The sequence below is a fragment of the Condylura cristata genome, unplaced genomic scaffold, assembly GCF_000260355.1.
Source record: "Condylura cristata isolate star-nosed mole 26May11 unplaced genomic scaffold, ConCri1.0 scaffold00031, whole genome shotgun sequence".
Taxonomy (NCBI): Eukaryota; Metazoa; Chordata; class Mammalia; order Eulipotyphla; family Talpidae; genus Condylura; species Condylura cristata.
Window position 1 is genome coordinate 13,183,987 of NW_004567132.1, and position 17,214 is coordinate 13,201,200.

General features: G+C 36.0%; 1 protein-coding gene across 1 annotated transcript in view; it reads left to right on the plus strand.

The window, feature by feature from the left end:
* ANTXR1 (anthrax toxin receptor 1) overlaps positions 1 to 17,214 on the plus strand; it is a 206,992-nt gene that overhangs the window by 70,960 nt on the left and 118,818 nt on the right. Inside the window, exons 9-10 of the mRNA XM_004691474.2 lie at positions 635 to 695; positions 9,381 to 9,479. Coding sequence (XP_004691531.1) covers positions 635 to 695; positions 9,381 to 9,479 — 160 coding nt within the window. The remainder of the gene's footprint in view (positions 1 to 634; positions 696 to 9,380; positions 9,480 to 17,214) is intronic.

Here is a 17,214-nt window from a genome sequence, read left to right on the forward strand (position 1 = left end):
TTCATCCTTTTTTCCCTCTTTATTATTTTTTTTCTTTTATTTCTATTTTTCAAGCTCTTGTTGTTCCAGCTAAAGAGTTCTGTGTATTTCTACTTCCTCACCTTTGCTCATGTCTTTCTGTGCCTGCAACCTAATCTTCCCTTCCCTCCTACCCACTTGACTGAGTCTTTTCCTTGGCGCCATGTCTTCCATGAAGTTCTTTTCAGGTAAACAACCCTTAGCATTCTCCTCATGAAATCCATGACACCTGCTCTGTGCCCCTTCACCCTGGCACCTACCATATGTGATTGACCTTTGTTATTTACATTTTTAAGTGTAAGCCCCAGTCCCCAACTGTATGTTAAAAACTTCATAATGAGTACTAGTATTTCACAGTATTTATTAAAATCTGCCAAAAAAGAAAAAAAAATGAATGAATAATTCTTATGACTTTAGGGACACTCAAAATCACCAAATGCATATGCTAACTCAATGAATATTTGCCATTAATGATACTAGTAAAGATGTTACTCCCCCCCCCACTAAAACATTGTATCCTTGAATTTCCATATCTTGGTAGCCAAAAGCAAAACCCTCCTCCTCTGTTGTTAACAAAATAAGCATGCTTTGACTCTTTTATTTCCTCTCCTCCTAGATTTTGAAGAAATCCTGCATTGAAATCCTAGCAGCTGAACCATCCACCATATGTGCAGGAGGTAAACTGAAACTAAATAATAATTGAACCAAAAAAAAGAAAAATTTTTTTAAGTCAAAACAAAATAAACCTAAGGGGGGGGAAGAAGGGAAGCAAAAAAAAAAAGGGAAAGGGCCAAAGTAAAGTGCCTCCTGGGAAAAAAAAAAAAAAAAGAAGTAACATGTCAATTGTTTGAAAATTTGAAATACTATTCAAATTCTCTCTTCATGGCAGCTAATTACAAAGGAAGCACAGAAATACTATCCTAGAAATAGATTCCCACACATAGCCACCAACAAACCACTCTGTACATAAGTAGAGTCTGACCCTTCATCCCCATGGCAGCTCTCCTACAGTGATTACAGTCCACCCCTGAAATGTTGACATACTTAATTATATAATTGTTGCTGGTCTTTCTCCACAATTAATATATTGATTTTAATCCATTGCTCAATCTACCAGTCCTCACAAAATGGTGGTAGGCAAATCCAATTGTCAACTAATGGGTCACGACAGTTTTCTCAGTGATGCAGGAAATCTCTACTTATATAAAGAATCAGCCTTCTAGTCCCAGTATTTTCTCTGGCTAATCAAAATTGGTATATTGATATTATTTTGTATTGGAATAGACTACACTAAACTAAAACTTCAACCATGCTGGGTTTTGTCATATAACTCCAAATAGGTTTATTTTATTAACTTAATAAGTCTTAACCATTCACTGATTTCCCTGCACTGTGCTATGTACTGGAGATACAAAAAGGATAAAATCTCTTGCCTTGACTCCTTATATTCCAAAGCCTCCATCTTTCACTGTTGATAGTTCACTGTTAATCACACCTTCCCAGTCTTCTGGAATACTAAATGCCAGTTGTTAGTTTATCACAGAAAATATATCATGCAATATAAGCATGCAGTAAGGAAGAACTTTCTACTTTTCAAACACTTTACATTTAAAATTTCTATGACATATTTGTTAGGTATAAACAAGGTCATTCCCTGAGGAATTTATTTCAGTTTATATATTTTTTAAAATTTATTTATTTATATTTTATATCATTGTTCACTTTTGAACAATGTTTGCTTTCTTTTCTCAGATGTAGTAGTCCCCATCGAATTTCTACCACCAATTCACTCATGCGCTATCACCATAGTCCCTTGTGTTCATCCTCATTTTGATAACTCTCCCTCCCCATCACCTGCAAAATGTCTCTGGTTTATAATTGACTATTTAATTGTGTTAAGTTTTGTTGTATTTTTTATTATTAATTTTTCCCTGATCCCTCTTTTGGTTCCCTATATCCCATATGTTGAAATAGATAATCCCATATTTTTCTTTTTCCTTCTGACTTACTTCAATGAGCACAATCCCATCTAACTTACCCCATGTTGGTGGAAATAGCATTGGTTCTCTTTTTGATTGCTGAATGGTATTCCATATATACCACATCTTGATCCAGTCATCTATTTTTGGGTATTTGGGTTGTTTCCATAGCTTACCTATTACAAATAGTGCTGCAAAAAAACACAAGGGTGCAGGTATCCTTCTGAATTAATGTTTTTGTGTCCATCGGGTAGATTCCTAGAGGTGGAATTGCTGGGTCATGTGATAGCTCCATTTTTAATAGTCTGAGGAACCTTCACACAGCTTTTCATAGTGGTTGGGCCAGTTTGCATTCCAATCAGCTATGCTGGAGAGTTCCTTTTCTCCACATCCTTGCCAACACTTTTTGTTGCTAGTTTCTTAAATATGTGCTATTCTCACTGGTGCAAGGTGGTATCTCATTGTGGCTTTGATTTACATTTCCCTGATTATGAAGAATGTTGAATATTTTTTTCATATGTCTATTGGTCACTTGCATTTCCTTTTTGAAGTGTCTTTTAAGTTCTGCCCATTTTTTGACTAGATTGCTTACTTTGTTTTTGTTGAGTCATGTGAGTTCTTTTAATATCTTTATGATCAGTCCCTTCGCAGTTGTATGGAGTGTAGAAATTTTCTCCCAAACAATAGGTCGTCACTTTGTTTTGTCTCTTTTGCTGTACAGAAGCATTATAGTTTGATGTAATTCCAGCTGTTTATCTTTTCCTTTAGTTTATTTGCTTTGGGATATAAGTCTTACAAGATGTTACTGAGATGTATAGGTGGTGTTTTACCTATATGTTCTTCCATATATTTTAAGGCTTTAGGTCTTATGTTCAATTCTTTTACCCATTTGAGTTGATTTTTGTGCATGCACTATATCTGAGACCTGATCAGAAAGCAGTGGGAGCACTTATGAGATGCTTTTGGAATGAGGAAAGGCTGAATTAACCACAGAGATATAGACAAAAAACGAGACACTCATGAGAGCATCTTTAGATGTTTGGAGAATTCCCATGTAGAAAGGAACTATTAAGCTACGAAGAACTCCAGGAGACCACCATGGAGAGATTAAGGAGAAATCCAGGAATGCAGATTTTGGTTTAACACATGAACTTTACAAACTAAAGTTTTACAACAATGAAGTGGAGATCTCATATAATTTCTGAGATCACCACCCCAGAATTACTTGAGCAGCAGTAGAATGATCATCTGTAACCAAACACAGTCCACAGAAAGGTCTTGAGGTCTTCTTCCCTCAAGTTCTAAAGATTTGCTTCTATTTTCACTAAGGTATTCATAGCTTATTGTTTAAGGCTGAAAGATAAGTATGACCTGGAACTATTTTACAATTTATTAGGAAATCTTAATGGAAAGAGAGCAAGAAGTATACCCAGTCTGCTTTGATCTAAGAGAAGTTGAATCAATGTTATTGATAAAACTCATTGGGGAGAGAACCTTCTCCACTGCCAGAAGCTATAAGCTAGCAGTCTACAAACCCTGTCTAATCTGTGTATATGTCCTTTTAGATACACATTCTGTTAAAAATTTTTATTGCTAACATTTAAAACTCTGATTTCCCCTTAAATTTCATATTTGCACCTTCTCTTAAAATGTCATATTTAGCAACAATGGCCTGTATTTATTAAGATAATGATTATTGGAAACTTACCATCTTCCCTTTAAAAATATATGTTCTTTCCAGTTTATCATACTTTCCTCCACTCTCTAGTATCACTCAAATACCCAGATCAAACATAAAGTTGCATTTAGTACAGTGCTTATGTTACTTTGTTTTTTTCCTATTCTGTACCATGCTGAGTACAGAGCGTTATAGAACCTTTGACGTTATCTACTTTTAAATAATTCTGCAAAATATATAAATAATTGTGCATCCATTCCAATATCAACTCTTTTTACAAAGTCCCTATCGAAATATTTTTCTAAGTTATCCTCTGTGTAATTGGAATTGCCCTGTTATTGGCTGGCTCTGCATAACTTAAGACTCTTTCTAAGAAATTCACCCTTTTGCCTAAGCACAATTTTTCTCTTTCCCAACCAGTTGGCTTTAAACTTGAGCAGCTCACAATGTACTGTATAAGCAAGTACTACAGGAAGGAACTAATTGGGGTTAAGTGAGCAACCTGCCAACTGTTCTATGCTTGAAGTTTTTGTACTCCAGAAATAGAAGGTTATAATTAGCTCCTCACATTGTCATTTCAAAAGCAATTGTTTTGTTCTTACTGTGTTGTTTCCTACTGTTTATAATAAAATTGAGTGATTTTTTTGTTTAAACCTTCATAAAGAAGGTAGCCTTAGGCTTCATGTTTACCATTTGGGACTTAGATACTTAAAACAGACACATTTTTACAACCTCCAATAGTTTCTTTCACTGTGGTTTTTCAAATTTCAGGCCTGGCCCTTAGTTTCTTCTTCTGAATAGGTGAATTTCCACTCTATCTTTCTTTTCATTTAAAGCTATATCTGTATGGAAAGGGAACTCTCATACACTGATGATGAGAATATAAAATGGCAGCATCATTTTGAAGAAAGATCTAACAGTCTTTAATAAACTCACACCTACCATATGACATGGCAGGTCCACTCCCAGGTACTAGCCCAAGAAAAAGAAACTCTCTGCCCAAAGACTTGGACATGAATATTCAGTAGTTCTATTTTTCATAACCAAACTCTGATACCTCATATGTTCACCAGTTGGAAACTAGATAAACAAGTTGAACTTTATTCATATAATAAATAATACTCAGCAATAAACAGGAATAGACTGTTCATAAATCTAAAAATAATTATGGATGAGTATTAAAATAATTATGCTAAGTAAAAGAAATGAAACAAAAAATACTGTATTATAGCTACATGAAATTCTAGAAAATGCAAACTAATCTATAATAACAGACCACTCAGTAGTTACAAGAGAGTAGTTTTTGCGAGGAGCAGGACCAGATTACAAAGAGGAAAGTGGAAACTTTTGAAGATAATGGATGTGTCCATTGTCTTGATTGTGGTATTATCTTATCACTACATACATGTGAAAATTTATCAAATTGTGCATTTAATATGCCAGTTATTATTTGTCAAATATATCTCACTAATGCAGTTATATATATATATATATATATATATATACGTGTATATATATTTATAGAAAATAATAATGAAAATTTAAAGTTGCAGAATAATTTAAACATCAGAAAGTACTTAATATACTTTTGTCTCTGGGTTATATTTTAGATATTACACATTACAATAAGCATCTAATAAGATCAAATTCAAACTGAATTGTCACTAACAATAATTTAAAGAGTATAAGTGGCTTTAAAATTTATTCACAAAGTTGTTCAACCACAGCCACTATATAATTACAGAATGTTTTCATCATTTCCCCCCAAAACAATTCCATTAAACAATCATTCACCATTGCCTCCTTCACAAACATTATCTACTTTGTTTCTACGGGTTTTTCTAATATGGATTTTTTATGGTCCATATTAGACCATGTGGTCTTTCATGCCTTATTTATTTTATTTAGCATGATATTTTCAAGATTCATCCATGTCACAAGCATGTGTCAGAGCCGGATTACTTTTTAGGGGTGAATAATGTTTCACCATCTTCAATAGTTGATTGGTATTTGAATTGTTTACACTTTTTCACTATTATGAATGACACTGTGAACACACATATACAAGCTTTTGTGTAGATACACATTTTCAATTGGAGTAGAATTTCTGTGTCATATGGTAATGCCATGACTTTTTGTTTAGCTTTTTGAAAAACTGAAACTATTGCAGCTAACAAAGTAGCTATGCCTTTTTACACTTCTACCAACAATGTGTGATGATTCTGGTTTCTTCACTAACATGGTATTGGCCGATGTCTTTCAGTATAGCTATTCTCAAGAGTATAGAATGATATCTCATGGTTTTGTTTTGCATATCCCTAATGACAGATGATGCTGAGCACCTTTATTCATAAACTTTAGTAAGCCTCAGAAAATAAACTAGATTAGACCTCACTGGTACCTTAATAAATGATCACCTTGTCCTGCCCCTTTATTCACTTTTAGTACCATAAGAAGTCATTTATGTGTTCATTCAATGGACTTACACTGAGGCTGTTTTAGCCCTGAGTTAAGCATATTCAAAAATTCTGATGAAATGAAAATGATGGCCTCTACCATCAAGAAGCTTAAATTATAATTGAGAATAAATGACAAAAGAATCTTAATGAGCATTTATCATAAAGATATCTCAAAGAATATATATCTTAAAAGATTAGATCAAAGATGTCTCTCAAGTATAAATTCCTCCCTAAAATCCTCCAGGTGCTTCTTGTAGGAGCTGTAATTCAGCATGAAAATTGCCTAAGAATTCTTAGCTGCACATTTTCTGAAAGACAGTTCTGGGCTCTGGAGATAAATGGAGTTACATCAGTTTAACTCCTGGTTCTGATGTGTCCTGGTTCTCACTTGTCCATGAATTCATTTGACAGGGTTATATTACATAACTTCTATGTGCAAAGAGCTGACATTCCAGATGGGCTGCTGGGTCAGATGTTTGGACTCTTCTGGAAACCAAATGTGCTCACTAACATGGAAACTACTAGGCAGGGTGGCAGCTGGTCTCTGCACTAGTGTGCTTCACGCAGCACTATTTCCTCCATCTCTGCCCCAGACCTCTGGGGTTAAATTGTTTGGTTTACACATCATGGAATCCTCCTGTCTTTCTTCCTAAACACCCTGAGTTTGGGCCAAGCAGACAAATGGGCAGCCTCTTTTATAGAGGACTCAGCAGCTGAAGTGGTAATGCTAGAACATGGTGTTAGAGAAGAGAGCTAGGCATGCAGCCTGTGTTTCCAGAGCCTTCTCTCTTCTGATCTTTGAGAAGCAATGGAAGTAGGCAAAGCAGGCAGGTAGAAATCATTTTTAATCAGTGATAGTCTCCAACAGCAGATTTCTGTATGTCTGTCACTCAAACTGGAAACACAAATAGGTTTTTATAGCCTTAATTGAGTACATATGATGCAGTAGATCCTTCCACAGTGCTTGACACTTAATAAATTGCTTGTTGAACCAACTATGTCATCGGTCACATGCCAGGCAGACAGTTAGAGAAAAATATTGAGTCTATCTCTAAACTTAGTAATCATGCATATGCATCACATGTTTATGTAAATACTTAAGATTCATAGGATTTATGGTCTTTAAAAAAAAGCATTTGCCATGCAACTATAATTAAAATAGCTCAAAACCAAGTCAGTGCCAGTTTAGCTGCTTACTAATTACAAGACCTGATCAAGTCATAAAAAATGACAAAAATCGGCCCTCCCTGGTGGCACAGCAGATTAAAGCACAGCACTGAGAATTGAAGGCCACTTCCGCATGAGTTCAATCCCAGCCTGCCCCGGAGTTGATCCACATGGCACGGCAGACCGCTTCTAACCCGCCCGCTGCTCCCCTCAGCAGTGTACTTGGACAATCTGCCTATTCTGCTCCCCACTCTGTCTCTGGTGAATCCTCTCACCGTCCCTGCACCTCTGGCCTGTAGCTAGTTCTGTATGCACAGATAAATAAATAAATCTTTTTTAAAAATGACAAAAATCTCAATTTCCTTATTGTTAACATTCTTTAGGCTTAGAAAAAAATCCTGTCAACTTGTACGCTTTGTACATTGCCTCAGGGCTCTTTTAAATAAGTTTCATTTTCTTGCTTTCCATGTGGGCCAAATATACTTTTCTGCAAAATGGGTATAACTGCCTGAAATAAAAACATAGTAGGCTTATAAAAAAGACATATCAACCTCTGAGTAGTCAGTGACCACAAGATAAGAAGTATCATGTCAAGATAATGGGATTGGGCAGAGTGGCAGAGTTCTGAAGCATGGTGTCTGATGCCTGACAGACCTGGATTCCAGTTCCGATGCTTATGGCTAGCTTGTGATCTCAGACAAGTGACTGAACCTAACTAAGATCCTTTTTCATTTGTATCTCCCTGGGCTGTGGTGACATTTAAAAGACACCAAACACATACAACCGTTGGCACAGGGTTTGGCACACAAGGGAGCAATTTAACATGTTATTATTAGCCTGGCAACCAACATTTCTAATTCGTTTCCTGGGAATTAAGGTGAGATACACTTATGATATTTATTAAAATTTGGAAGAGTACCTCCTGCTAGTCCTCTAATTCTAGTCTTCCTCAAAGAAAAATCTCCATTTTAAAAGCAATTTAGAGTTTAAGATACACTTTCACAAATACTGCTTTTTCTTGTGACTTTTCTTCTTATTCCTTTTCCTCTCACGTTTTTCCTTTTCAGCTTATTCCAAGCCCAATCTTTATACACAAAAAGACGACAGAACCACAACAAAGTAAAGTGTTGCCTATTTGTTTCAATCAACCTTAAGTATATATTCCTGAACAGTTGGCCAAATAATTAGCTGATTTTCTCCCTTGGTAAGACTACTATAAAGTATTATTATTTTTATTTTATATGGAACTTCTTGGCACCTTTTAATTCAATATGTTTATGCCAATGTGAAACTAATGTTCAGGGCTAAAGACCCCAAAATATAGTCTCTCCTCCATTAAGAGAGAAGTGAGTACTGACTGCACCACAGAATCAACTTAGTGCCAACAGATAATGCTTGATAGTTAGTCTCAATGAGCAAAATGTTGACTCATCACTATATACAATTACTCTACCTAATACTAGTATGGTTAACCTGTACCCAGCAGGACTAGACATGGGAAGGCCAGTATTATTTACTAGTTCCTGGCCTAATGTCTTTCTAGTTGTAGGAAAAAAAAAAAGATGCAAGAGTGACACACATAAAATTATATACTGCATATACTGCTTTGTTCAGGAAAGAGAGAATGATGTAAGATGGTAGTTTTCCAAAATGGATAGCACTTTGAATTCTAAAGAAATCCTTTCAGGGAAGTCCAGTATGTGAAGAGACACAAAAAGAGTTGAACTGATAGAAGAGAGAACTCCTCTGACTACTGGGGGTAATCACCAGTTTTAAAAACTGTCAGGACTTGAATGTTAATGAGAGGGGAGAAAGCCATTCCAGGAAGAACAGCAAGAACAAAGGTGGGAATTCAAATAGGAACTCCTGTGCCTTTCTTGCAGTCATCTAATGAGAAAGAGGGGATGAGTCCATGATGAAAACCACCATGTAGCTGCTTTTGATTTCCAACCTGAACTAATTTTTGATTATTTTAAGCCTGACAGAATAGTGGGCAGATAACCTAAATCATGACAGATGAGACATTTCAGGCTACTGATCTGCAGTTAACTAACATCTTATCATTATGCTTCATTTCAGAATCATTTCAAGTAGTCGTGAGAGGAAATGGCTTCCGACATGCCCGAAATGTGGACAGGGTCCTCTGCAGCTTCAAGATCAACGATTCAGTCACGCTCAGTAAGTCCTGGCAGAATCCAGGGGTTTCTTCATCCTGCTTCAGGGAAAGGAAGTCCCTATGCCATTAGTTAGCACATTTATACACAATGAGTTATGCAGAGAGACTCTTCCCTGCTGAAAAGGGAAGGCATAGCTACCCAGCATGACTCCCTTGCTCCCATCAGGCAAGGCAGCAGAGAACTTGTTCCCCAGTCCACCAGCTTGTGTGCTAAGTCGTTCTTCTTGGGTACAATGCTGGCACTGGTTGGTTAGGGCACTGACATTCCTTAAAGAACTGTCAAGTGTAAGAATGAAAGATAGATTGCTTGAGTTCATTAATTCTGAATAAGCCAGAAACCACACTGTTAGGCTTGCATGTATGGATTCTGGAAGTCTTTTTTAATCTAGATTATTCTTGCTTGGAGTAGCCAAGAAACTCTCATCATGGTGAATATCTAACATGAAATACAGGGATTTGGAAGTAAAACTAAGTGCATTTCATGCAAAAAAAAAAAAAAAAAGAAGAAGTAGAAGAAAACTTCGTATTGGCACTTTCACAAGACATTTGGAGCTGGCAAGTGTGATTCCTGTAGTTGTCTAGCTGAGATAGGGAGGACTGGTTATGTAAGGACAGATGGCCAGGAGCGCTGGTTCATAGTTATATCTGGCATCCATCACAGATAATGGTTGATTCAATATCTGCTGTGATAAACAGAAATAATATGCTGTGTTTTCTATAGTGCCACATTTTTTCTAAATGCTTTGCTTTTTTTGGCCACACTTGCCCTGGGAAAAACAAAGGACAGAAGGATAACTAACCATTCACATTAGCTCAGTACCCACTTCTGAAGTGGGTATTGTTCTTTATTTTAAAAGGAAGAATTGAGGTATATGTCTTTATTTCTTCCTTAATATCTTAAAATACACTTGAATATTTCAACAGACATACAATGGCTTCCTGACAAACATCTGGAATTCCTGGTCTTGGAATAATTCCAAATATTCACAACATTGAGTTACTTTTAATACTTGGAAATGCTCTCATGCATCCAAAAAGTGTTTGCTATTTGAAAACATTTTATTGAAATAGTGAATTTATTGAAATATCTCTGAGTAGTCACTGTATGCACCCTTTATAGAGTACCTCTTTCCCTCCACCCTTTCAATTGTGATCTCACCTGAGTCCACCTTCCTTCCCTCTAAGCAAAATTTGATGTCTAAGAACAGAAAATTCTGAAGCTTAACTTTGAAGTCATGCACACCTTTCAAAGAAGACTTACCAGAGAAGGGCGTCTTCAGACCCACCCTTCTCTGAAGATGGACATGCCATGGCCTAGATTATTACAGACATGGTGCATTCAGATAAAATGAAATTCAAGTTTATTATGGATTTGCAGGGTGGCATTTTGAAGACTTTTTTTCTAATTTCTCCATGAAATTTATTTATTGGGAAACCAACCCATTCTCTTTCTTCTTCTTCCCTTCCTATCCTAGTACACATTTGGAGATACCTGTCAGGCTCTCATGCTCATTCATATTCACAAAGAAATAGACTGCTGGGATAGAGATTTGGCTTAAGCCACAAATGTAATTGTGCTTCCAGTACCACATTGACAGTTTGGAAAGAGGAAGGCAGTGACTCAACAACATGATATTATGCATGTAGCACTCCTAAATGCAAACATATGGTTGTTAAAAATATTCAAAAATGAAAATAGTGGAATTCGAAGAAAATACTCCTGTATTTATTAGTTCACCTGTTCATGCCATTCACTAAATGGAGGTCAGAAAAGACAGATCTTAAAAAGCAATATATATTCAAATCTATCTATTTTCTGTCACCTTATGAATATAATAGTCTCTGTTGGGCCATCCCTATGAAATAAGATAAATTTAAGTCCACTAACTTTTTCCACTCTTCTTTCCCACCTGTACATCCAGGTTTTTACTGTTTTTATTATAGTTGTGTATATTTCCTCTTTCAAGTTGTTTCCTAAATAATGCTTCACACTTGATAACAAAAAAGAGGATATAAATGCTATGATTAAAGGTTGCTAAAAATCATGCTAAGATTGTTGTGGCTTTAGCTAGTTCAAACATAATACAAGCCCCAGAGTCTTCAACAAATATTAGAGCAGCATACTATTATGAAGCAAAAATTGTTAAGCGCCAAAGAGCAAATTGAAAATTATCTTTATTGTAGGAGATAGTAACATGACTTTCCAAGTCTTTGAATGAATTATACAAAACTATAAAAGATATAGAGCAGATATATAATATTTATATGCATTTTTATGTATACATATATGTATATCTGCTCTATATATTTATATATATATTATACACTATTGTGTATATAATACACACACACATCATTAGTGCTATGAATATCCTTAGATATTGTAGTAACATACAAATAAAATGCCAACATACTGATACCAAAAAGTACAAATTCTTTAAATATATTCTTAGCTGTTAAATGTAGTGAGTAAAAACCACAGATTAATAGCCTCTCCCTCTTTTCTTACCTTTGCTTAAAAATAAATCTACAGAGTAACCAGTTAACTATCTACGTTTCTGGACTTATGGTCAATATGACAGATCCAACAATTTTGTATAAAACAATGAGCTTGAAAATTGTAATATGTGGCTTTGCTCAGAAGAAAGAGAAGCAAATACCCAGATATAGGACACAAAAAAGAAATGCAAAATCTAAGCAGGAAACAGAACTGAGGAGGCTCATGGACAGGGGTCTGCCATTTGCAAGTGTGATGTTAATGCAGACACAGCACCCCAGGCTTTGGAAGGCAATGCACAAAAGAGAGTTTTTGCAGAAATTAAACTCTCTGGGGGATAGCAAAGTGTCTCAATGACTCAAGGAAGCAAACAGGACACAGAAGCACCAAGTCAGGAAAATAACCCCAGAATGTGTCCATTACCATCCTAACCCCTATGTGGGTCACATGCAACCTACAGCTGCCCAGCAACCAACAGCCCTCTCTGAGGATGAACTTCCAACACCAAATGACTAACTACAGCAAATGGATGAAAGACACAGGAGAACAAGCAGGAAGATAGGACAGGAGAATTTGAAAGCGAATATAAAACAATTAAATGTGTGAAGAGAGTAACCTACCATAAGGGGAAGAAAAGTCAACGAAACAGATTTGCAGAATAACCTTGTATTAATCCTAGACCTAAAAATGGGTTGTCATTGAACACAACCTGATGGATAGTCTAAGTTGTATGATTAGACACAGATGAAGTAGAAATGAATTCTCTGAAAGAGAGAGATGAGGAAACCCCATACCCAAACAAAACACCAAGCCTAGAATTTTTTCACCCAAGTTTTACCAGATTTTTAAAGAGACAAATGCCCCATATCTCATACATTCTAACCTGAAAAAGCCTTTAAAAAAAAATTTTAAGGGCAATAAACCTGGGTTCCAAAAAAAAAAAAAAAGAAAGAAAAATTGAAAACAAACCCACAAAAGAAGAAAAACCAAAAAAAAAAACGGTAAGAAACCAAAGCCAACAAAGGGGTTTGAAAACAACAAAAAAACCAAAAAAAACCCAAGAAAAAAAAGGAACCCAAAAAACAAAAAGGTTCAAGGCCAAAAAAAAAAAGTATTAAAATTCATTATCCATTTCAAATAAAAATACTTTTAGAAAACTAAGAAGAAAGTATGGTTTTTAACATACTAAAAAATATAAAGAAAAGTTTGAACTCAAAATTCAACACCGTTTAATGGTAAATCACTATTTAGAGGTATTCACTTTATAGTTAAGAAGAGCAGGACAACCCAGTTCACTATTATTATTTAATATTAGTCTGAAAGTTTGAGCAGTACTGTCCAATAGAACCTACTATGATTAAGAAAATGTTTAAAAATACTAGTGGGTATGGTAGCCACAGCCTCATGAGCTTTTGGTGACTTGAAATGTGGCTAGTACAACAGAGGATCTAACTTATTCATTTACAACAGAGGATCTAACTTATTCATTTCTTTTAAATTTTTTAAGATTTATTTATTTGTGCATAGAGAACTGGGGTATAGGCCAGAGGTGCAGGCACAGTGAAAGGCTTCACCAGAGACAGAACGGGGAGCAGAATAGGAAGATCAAATAGGAAGTACACTGCTGAGGGGAGCAGCGGGCAGGCCAGGAGAGGTCCACAGCCCCATGGGTCACCTCAGGGCGGGGGATCAAACTCGCACTGAGGCAGCTACTGCCAGCTTACAGTGCTGCATCCCAACCTAATGTGCCACCAGGGAGGGCCCCATTTCTTTTAATTTTAATCAACCTAAGTGTTAGATGGCTGGTGACTACCAGACCCTATTGGAAAATGCCACAGATATAAATAACTTTTTTAAAAAAGAGAAAGAGGGGCCCTCCCTGCTGGTGCAGTGGATTGGGACACAGCACTGCAAGCTAGCCACAGAAGCTTCAGTGCAAGTTCCATTCCTGGCCCTAGAAGTGAGCCACATGGGGCTGCAGACCTCTCCTGTCTTGCCCGCAGCTTCCCTCAGCAGTGTTCTTTGCCGATCTGCCTGTTCTGCCCTCCACACTGTCTCTGGTGAAGGCCTCTTACTGCTCCTGCGCCTCTGGCTTGTACCCCAGTTCTGTATGCATATATAAATAAATCTTAAAAAACAAGTAAAAGCAATTTGGAAAACACAATTTCCAAAAGAGAGAGAGAGAGAATGAAATAGAGTTAAAGGGGCCAGTCCAGCATTACTTTAAGATAATGGCTGACAGGTCTCCCTGGTGGCCTAGGGGTTAAGTCTCAGAGTTATCACCATTATGAGTTTGATCCCCAGCCTGGGAGGTGATCCACATAAGGTGTAGCAGACTTCTGTCTCACCTGCTGCTTGCCATAGCAGTGTTCTGCTCTCCACTTTGTACCTCTGACCTATCTCACCTTTGCACCTCTGACCTATTCCCCAGTTCATCTACACACACACACACACATACAAAGAAAAAAAAAATATATATATATATATGGTTGTCTCTAGAAAACTAAAAAGGATTATTAAACTAGATGGTTTCAACCATATAGTTAGTTGCCAGAGCTCAATCATGACCAAATAGAAAACATCACAGAAAAAAAAATGAACATAACATGAAATCTAGAGATAACTAATATGACTAAACTTGTAAATATATATTGGAAGACTGCTATAAAACTTGGTAGCATATATATATGAAGAAAGCACAAATAAACAAAGAGGCAGCAGAGCCCAGTGGCATATTGCACAGTCCTGATACCACCCCCCAGGAAGAGATTCTGGCCCTGTCTTACCCTGTTTTGTGATGTGACAAGTTATTTGACATCTCCATGACTCAATTTCTCTGTCTGTAAAATGAGAACAGCAGTAGCGGCACCATTATTGGGGACGGTAATGAGGCTTAACTGTCAGAGGTGGGGCTTAGCAGGCCTGGCACACAGGGAGCTGTCCATCAACACTGGCTCCTGGTATTGATCTACTATTATCATGATCACTATAATTAAAGGGAGCAGCAAGTGAGTAATGAAGGACAGTGACTGGCTTCATTAATATTTACATTTAATGCAACCTCAATGAAAATTTCAATGGGACTCTTTTCAGTTAACAAAATAATTCTTATGGTTATATGGAAAAATAAACATTTCAGTATAGCCAAGAAAAATGTGGAAAGTTTTTGTGGAAACCTAGCCGATTTTAAGATGTATAAAAAAGTTGCAGTGATGGAAACAATGTATGATTGGTGCCACAAAGGGCAAACTTAGCACTGGAACAGGAGAACAAGATCCATAAACAGAGCCAGACACTGCTGTGAATTTAGTGTAAACAAAGTGACCTTTCAAAACAGCAGTGAAAGAGTAGATTATTTGAAAAAGGGTGTTGAGACAACTGGCTAACCACTTGGAAAAACAATTAAGTTTGATTTTTATCTTACACCTTACATTTAAATAAATTCCAGATGAACTAAAATTTAAATTTAAATGTGAACATGAAACTATAAAGCTCTAGATGGAAACAAAAATAAATATTTACATAATTTTCCGGTAGAGAAAGATTTTTTTCAAGAACAACACTAAAGGGAGATACCATAAAGAGAAATATTAATGGCTTGATTGCATATTTTTTCATTCTTCTGTTACTTCCCAAAAATAAATGTAAAGGAAAACAGAAGCCGGAAAAATTATCTGTAATATTGATAATATAGAGTCAACAACATACAGACAGATCTTAACATCAGTAAGGAAGATGAACACATCAATGGGTAAACATAGGAACAGGAAATTGACAAGAAAAATAATAATAGACAACAAGCATCTAGAAAATGCTTACATTAACCAAGGAAATGCTAGTTGAAATAATCAAAATAGCAAAGATCAAACAAAAATGCAGTGCCTCGTATTGTCAAAGCTATTGAGTGACCAAGTATTTTCACTCATCATTAACGAAAGACTATGAAATCTTCCAAAAGGCAATTCTTAAAATGAATCAAGTTTTTTATATGTATTGACTCAGAATTTTAATTTCAGCTCCACTAAAAGAAAATGGGAATGCTAACAAAGACCTGGCTACAAGATGTTCATCGTAATACAGAAAAATACAGGAGTGAGAAAAGGAAGGAAAGGGAAGGAGGGAGGAAAAGAGAAAGAAAATTAAAACATCTAATTGTAGCAACATAAATTTTAACATAGATAATTCCTTACATAAATTATATATCACCCCTACATAATTTTAAAACAATCAAAATTGTTGATTTGGAGAATGTTAATGATGTATGTTAAAAATAAATTTTAAAAATAGTACCTGACACTCTCTTTGTTTTATGCACATTTATATACAGAGAAAAAGGGCCTTGAAAGACACACATCAAAATGTTAACAGTGTTTACTTCTGAATGAGACCACCGTTAATTTTTATTTCCTTCTTTCTGTCTTTTCTAAGCTTTTTGTAATAACATACCCTTTCTGTACCCCCAAGCAGTTGTTTAAAATTTAATTTTAAAAAATTTACTAATTATTCAACCCTAGCACACATCTTAAGTGTAAAATCTGGTTGGTTCTCCAAATCACCGGGCCAAACTCACTCTTGGCCAAGAAAATATCTTGGAAATCTTCACATAAGCTTTATTTGTTCTGGCTGCACTTTCCCAACTCCAGGATCCAGTGTATGGTGCCGGGAAAAGATCCACTTTCAACTGGAACTACATCAGTAGGAAGATCAGAATGCTAAATGGAAGACCCTAATATATAAGCTGAGAAAAGATCCATTTTAATGAACAGTAAATGAAAAAATGGACATTTTACTAATACAATAATGACAAAGCATACTAGACTATCCTCTGTTGCATGAAGGCATTATGAGACTGATGTTTTTCAAGAAACTCACTAAGATTCAACTTTACAGGCCAGTTGAGAGATCAGTTTTGTGTTTTTATGGGTTTACTTATTTTTTATTCCCCAGCTTATTCACCAATCTTATTCCTCTTTATCAGAGGATAATACTTTGTTCCCTTTGAAGATATTCTCTATAAGTAAACATTAGGCATGAAGGCAGTTCTAAGAGTTCCAAAGTGGGGATGGAAGATGAGACACACCATTCACTCAATTATAAAAATTCTGTCCAATTTTCCAGAATCTCTACTCATCTGAGAAAATATCTGAGCTCCAGGGCTGCTGTGGGCACCCTAAGGAGATGGACAGAGAGCACCTATTTGGCAGATGAGAAGGGAGCTCAGAGGCAAGGAGAGACTGTAA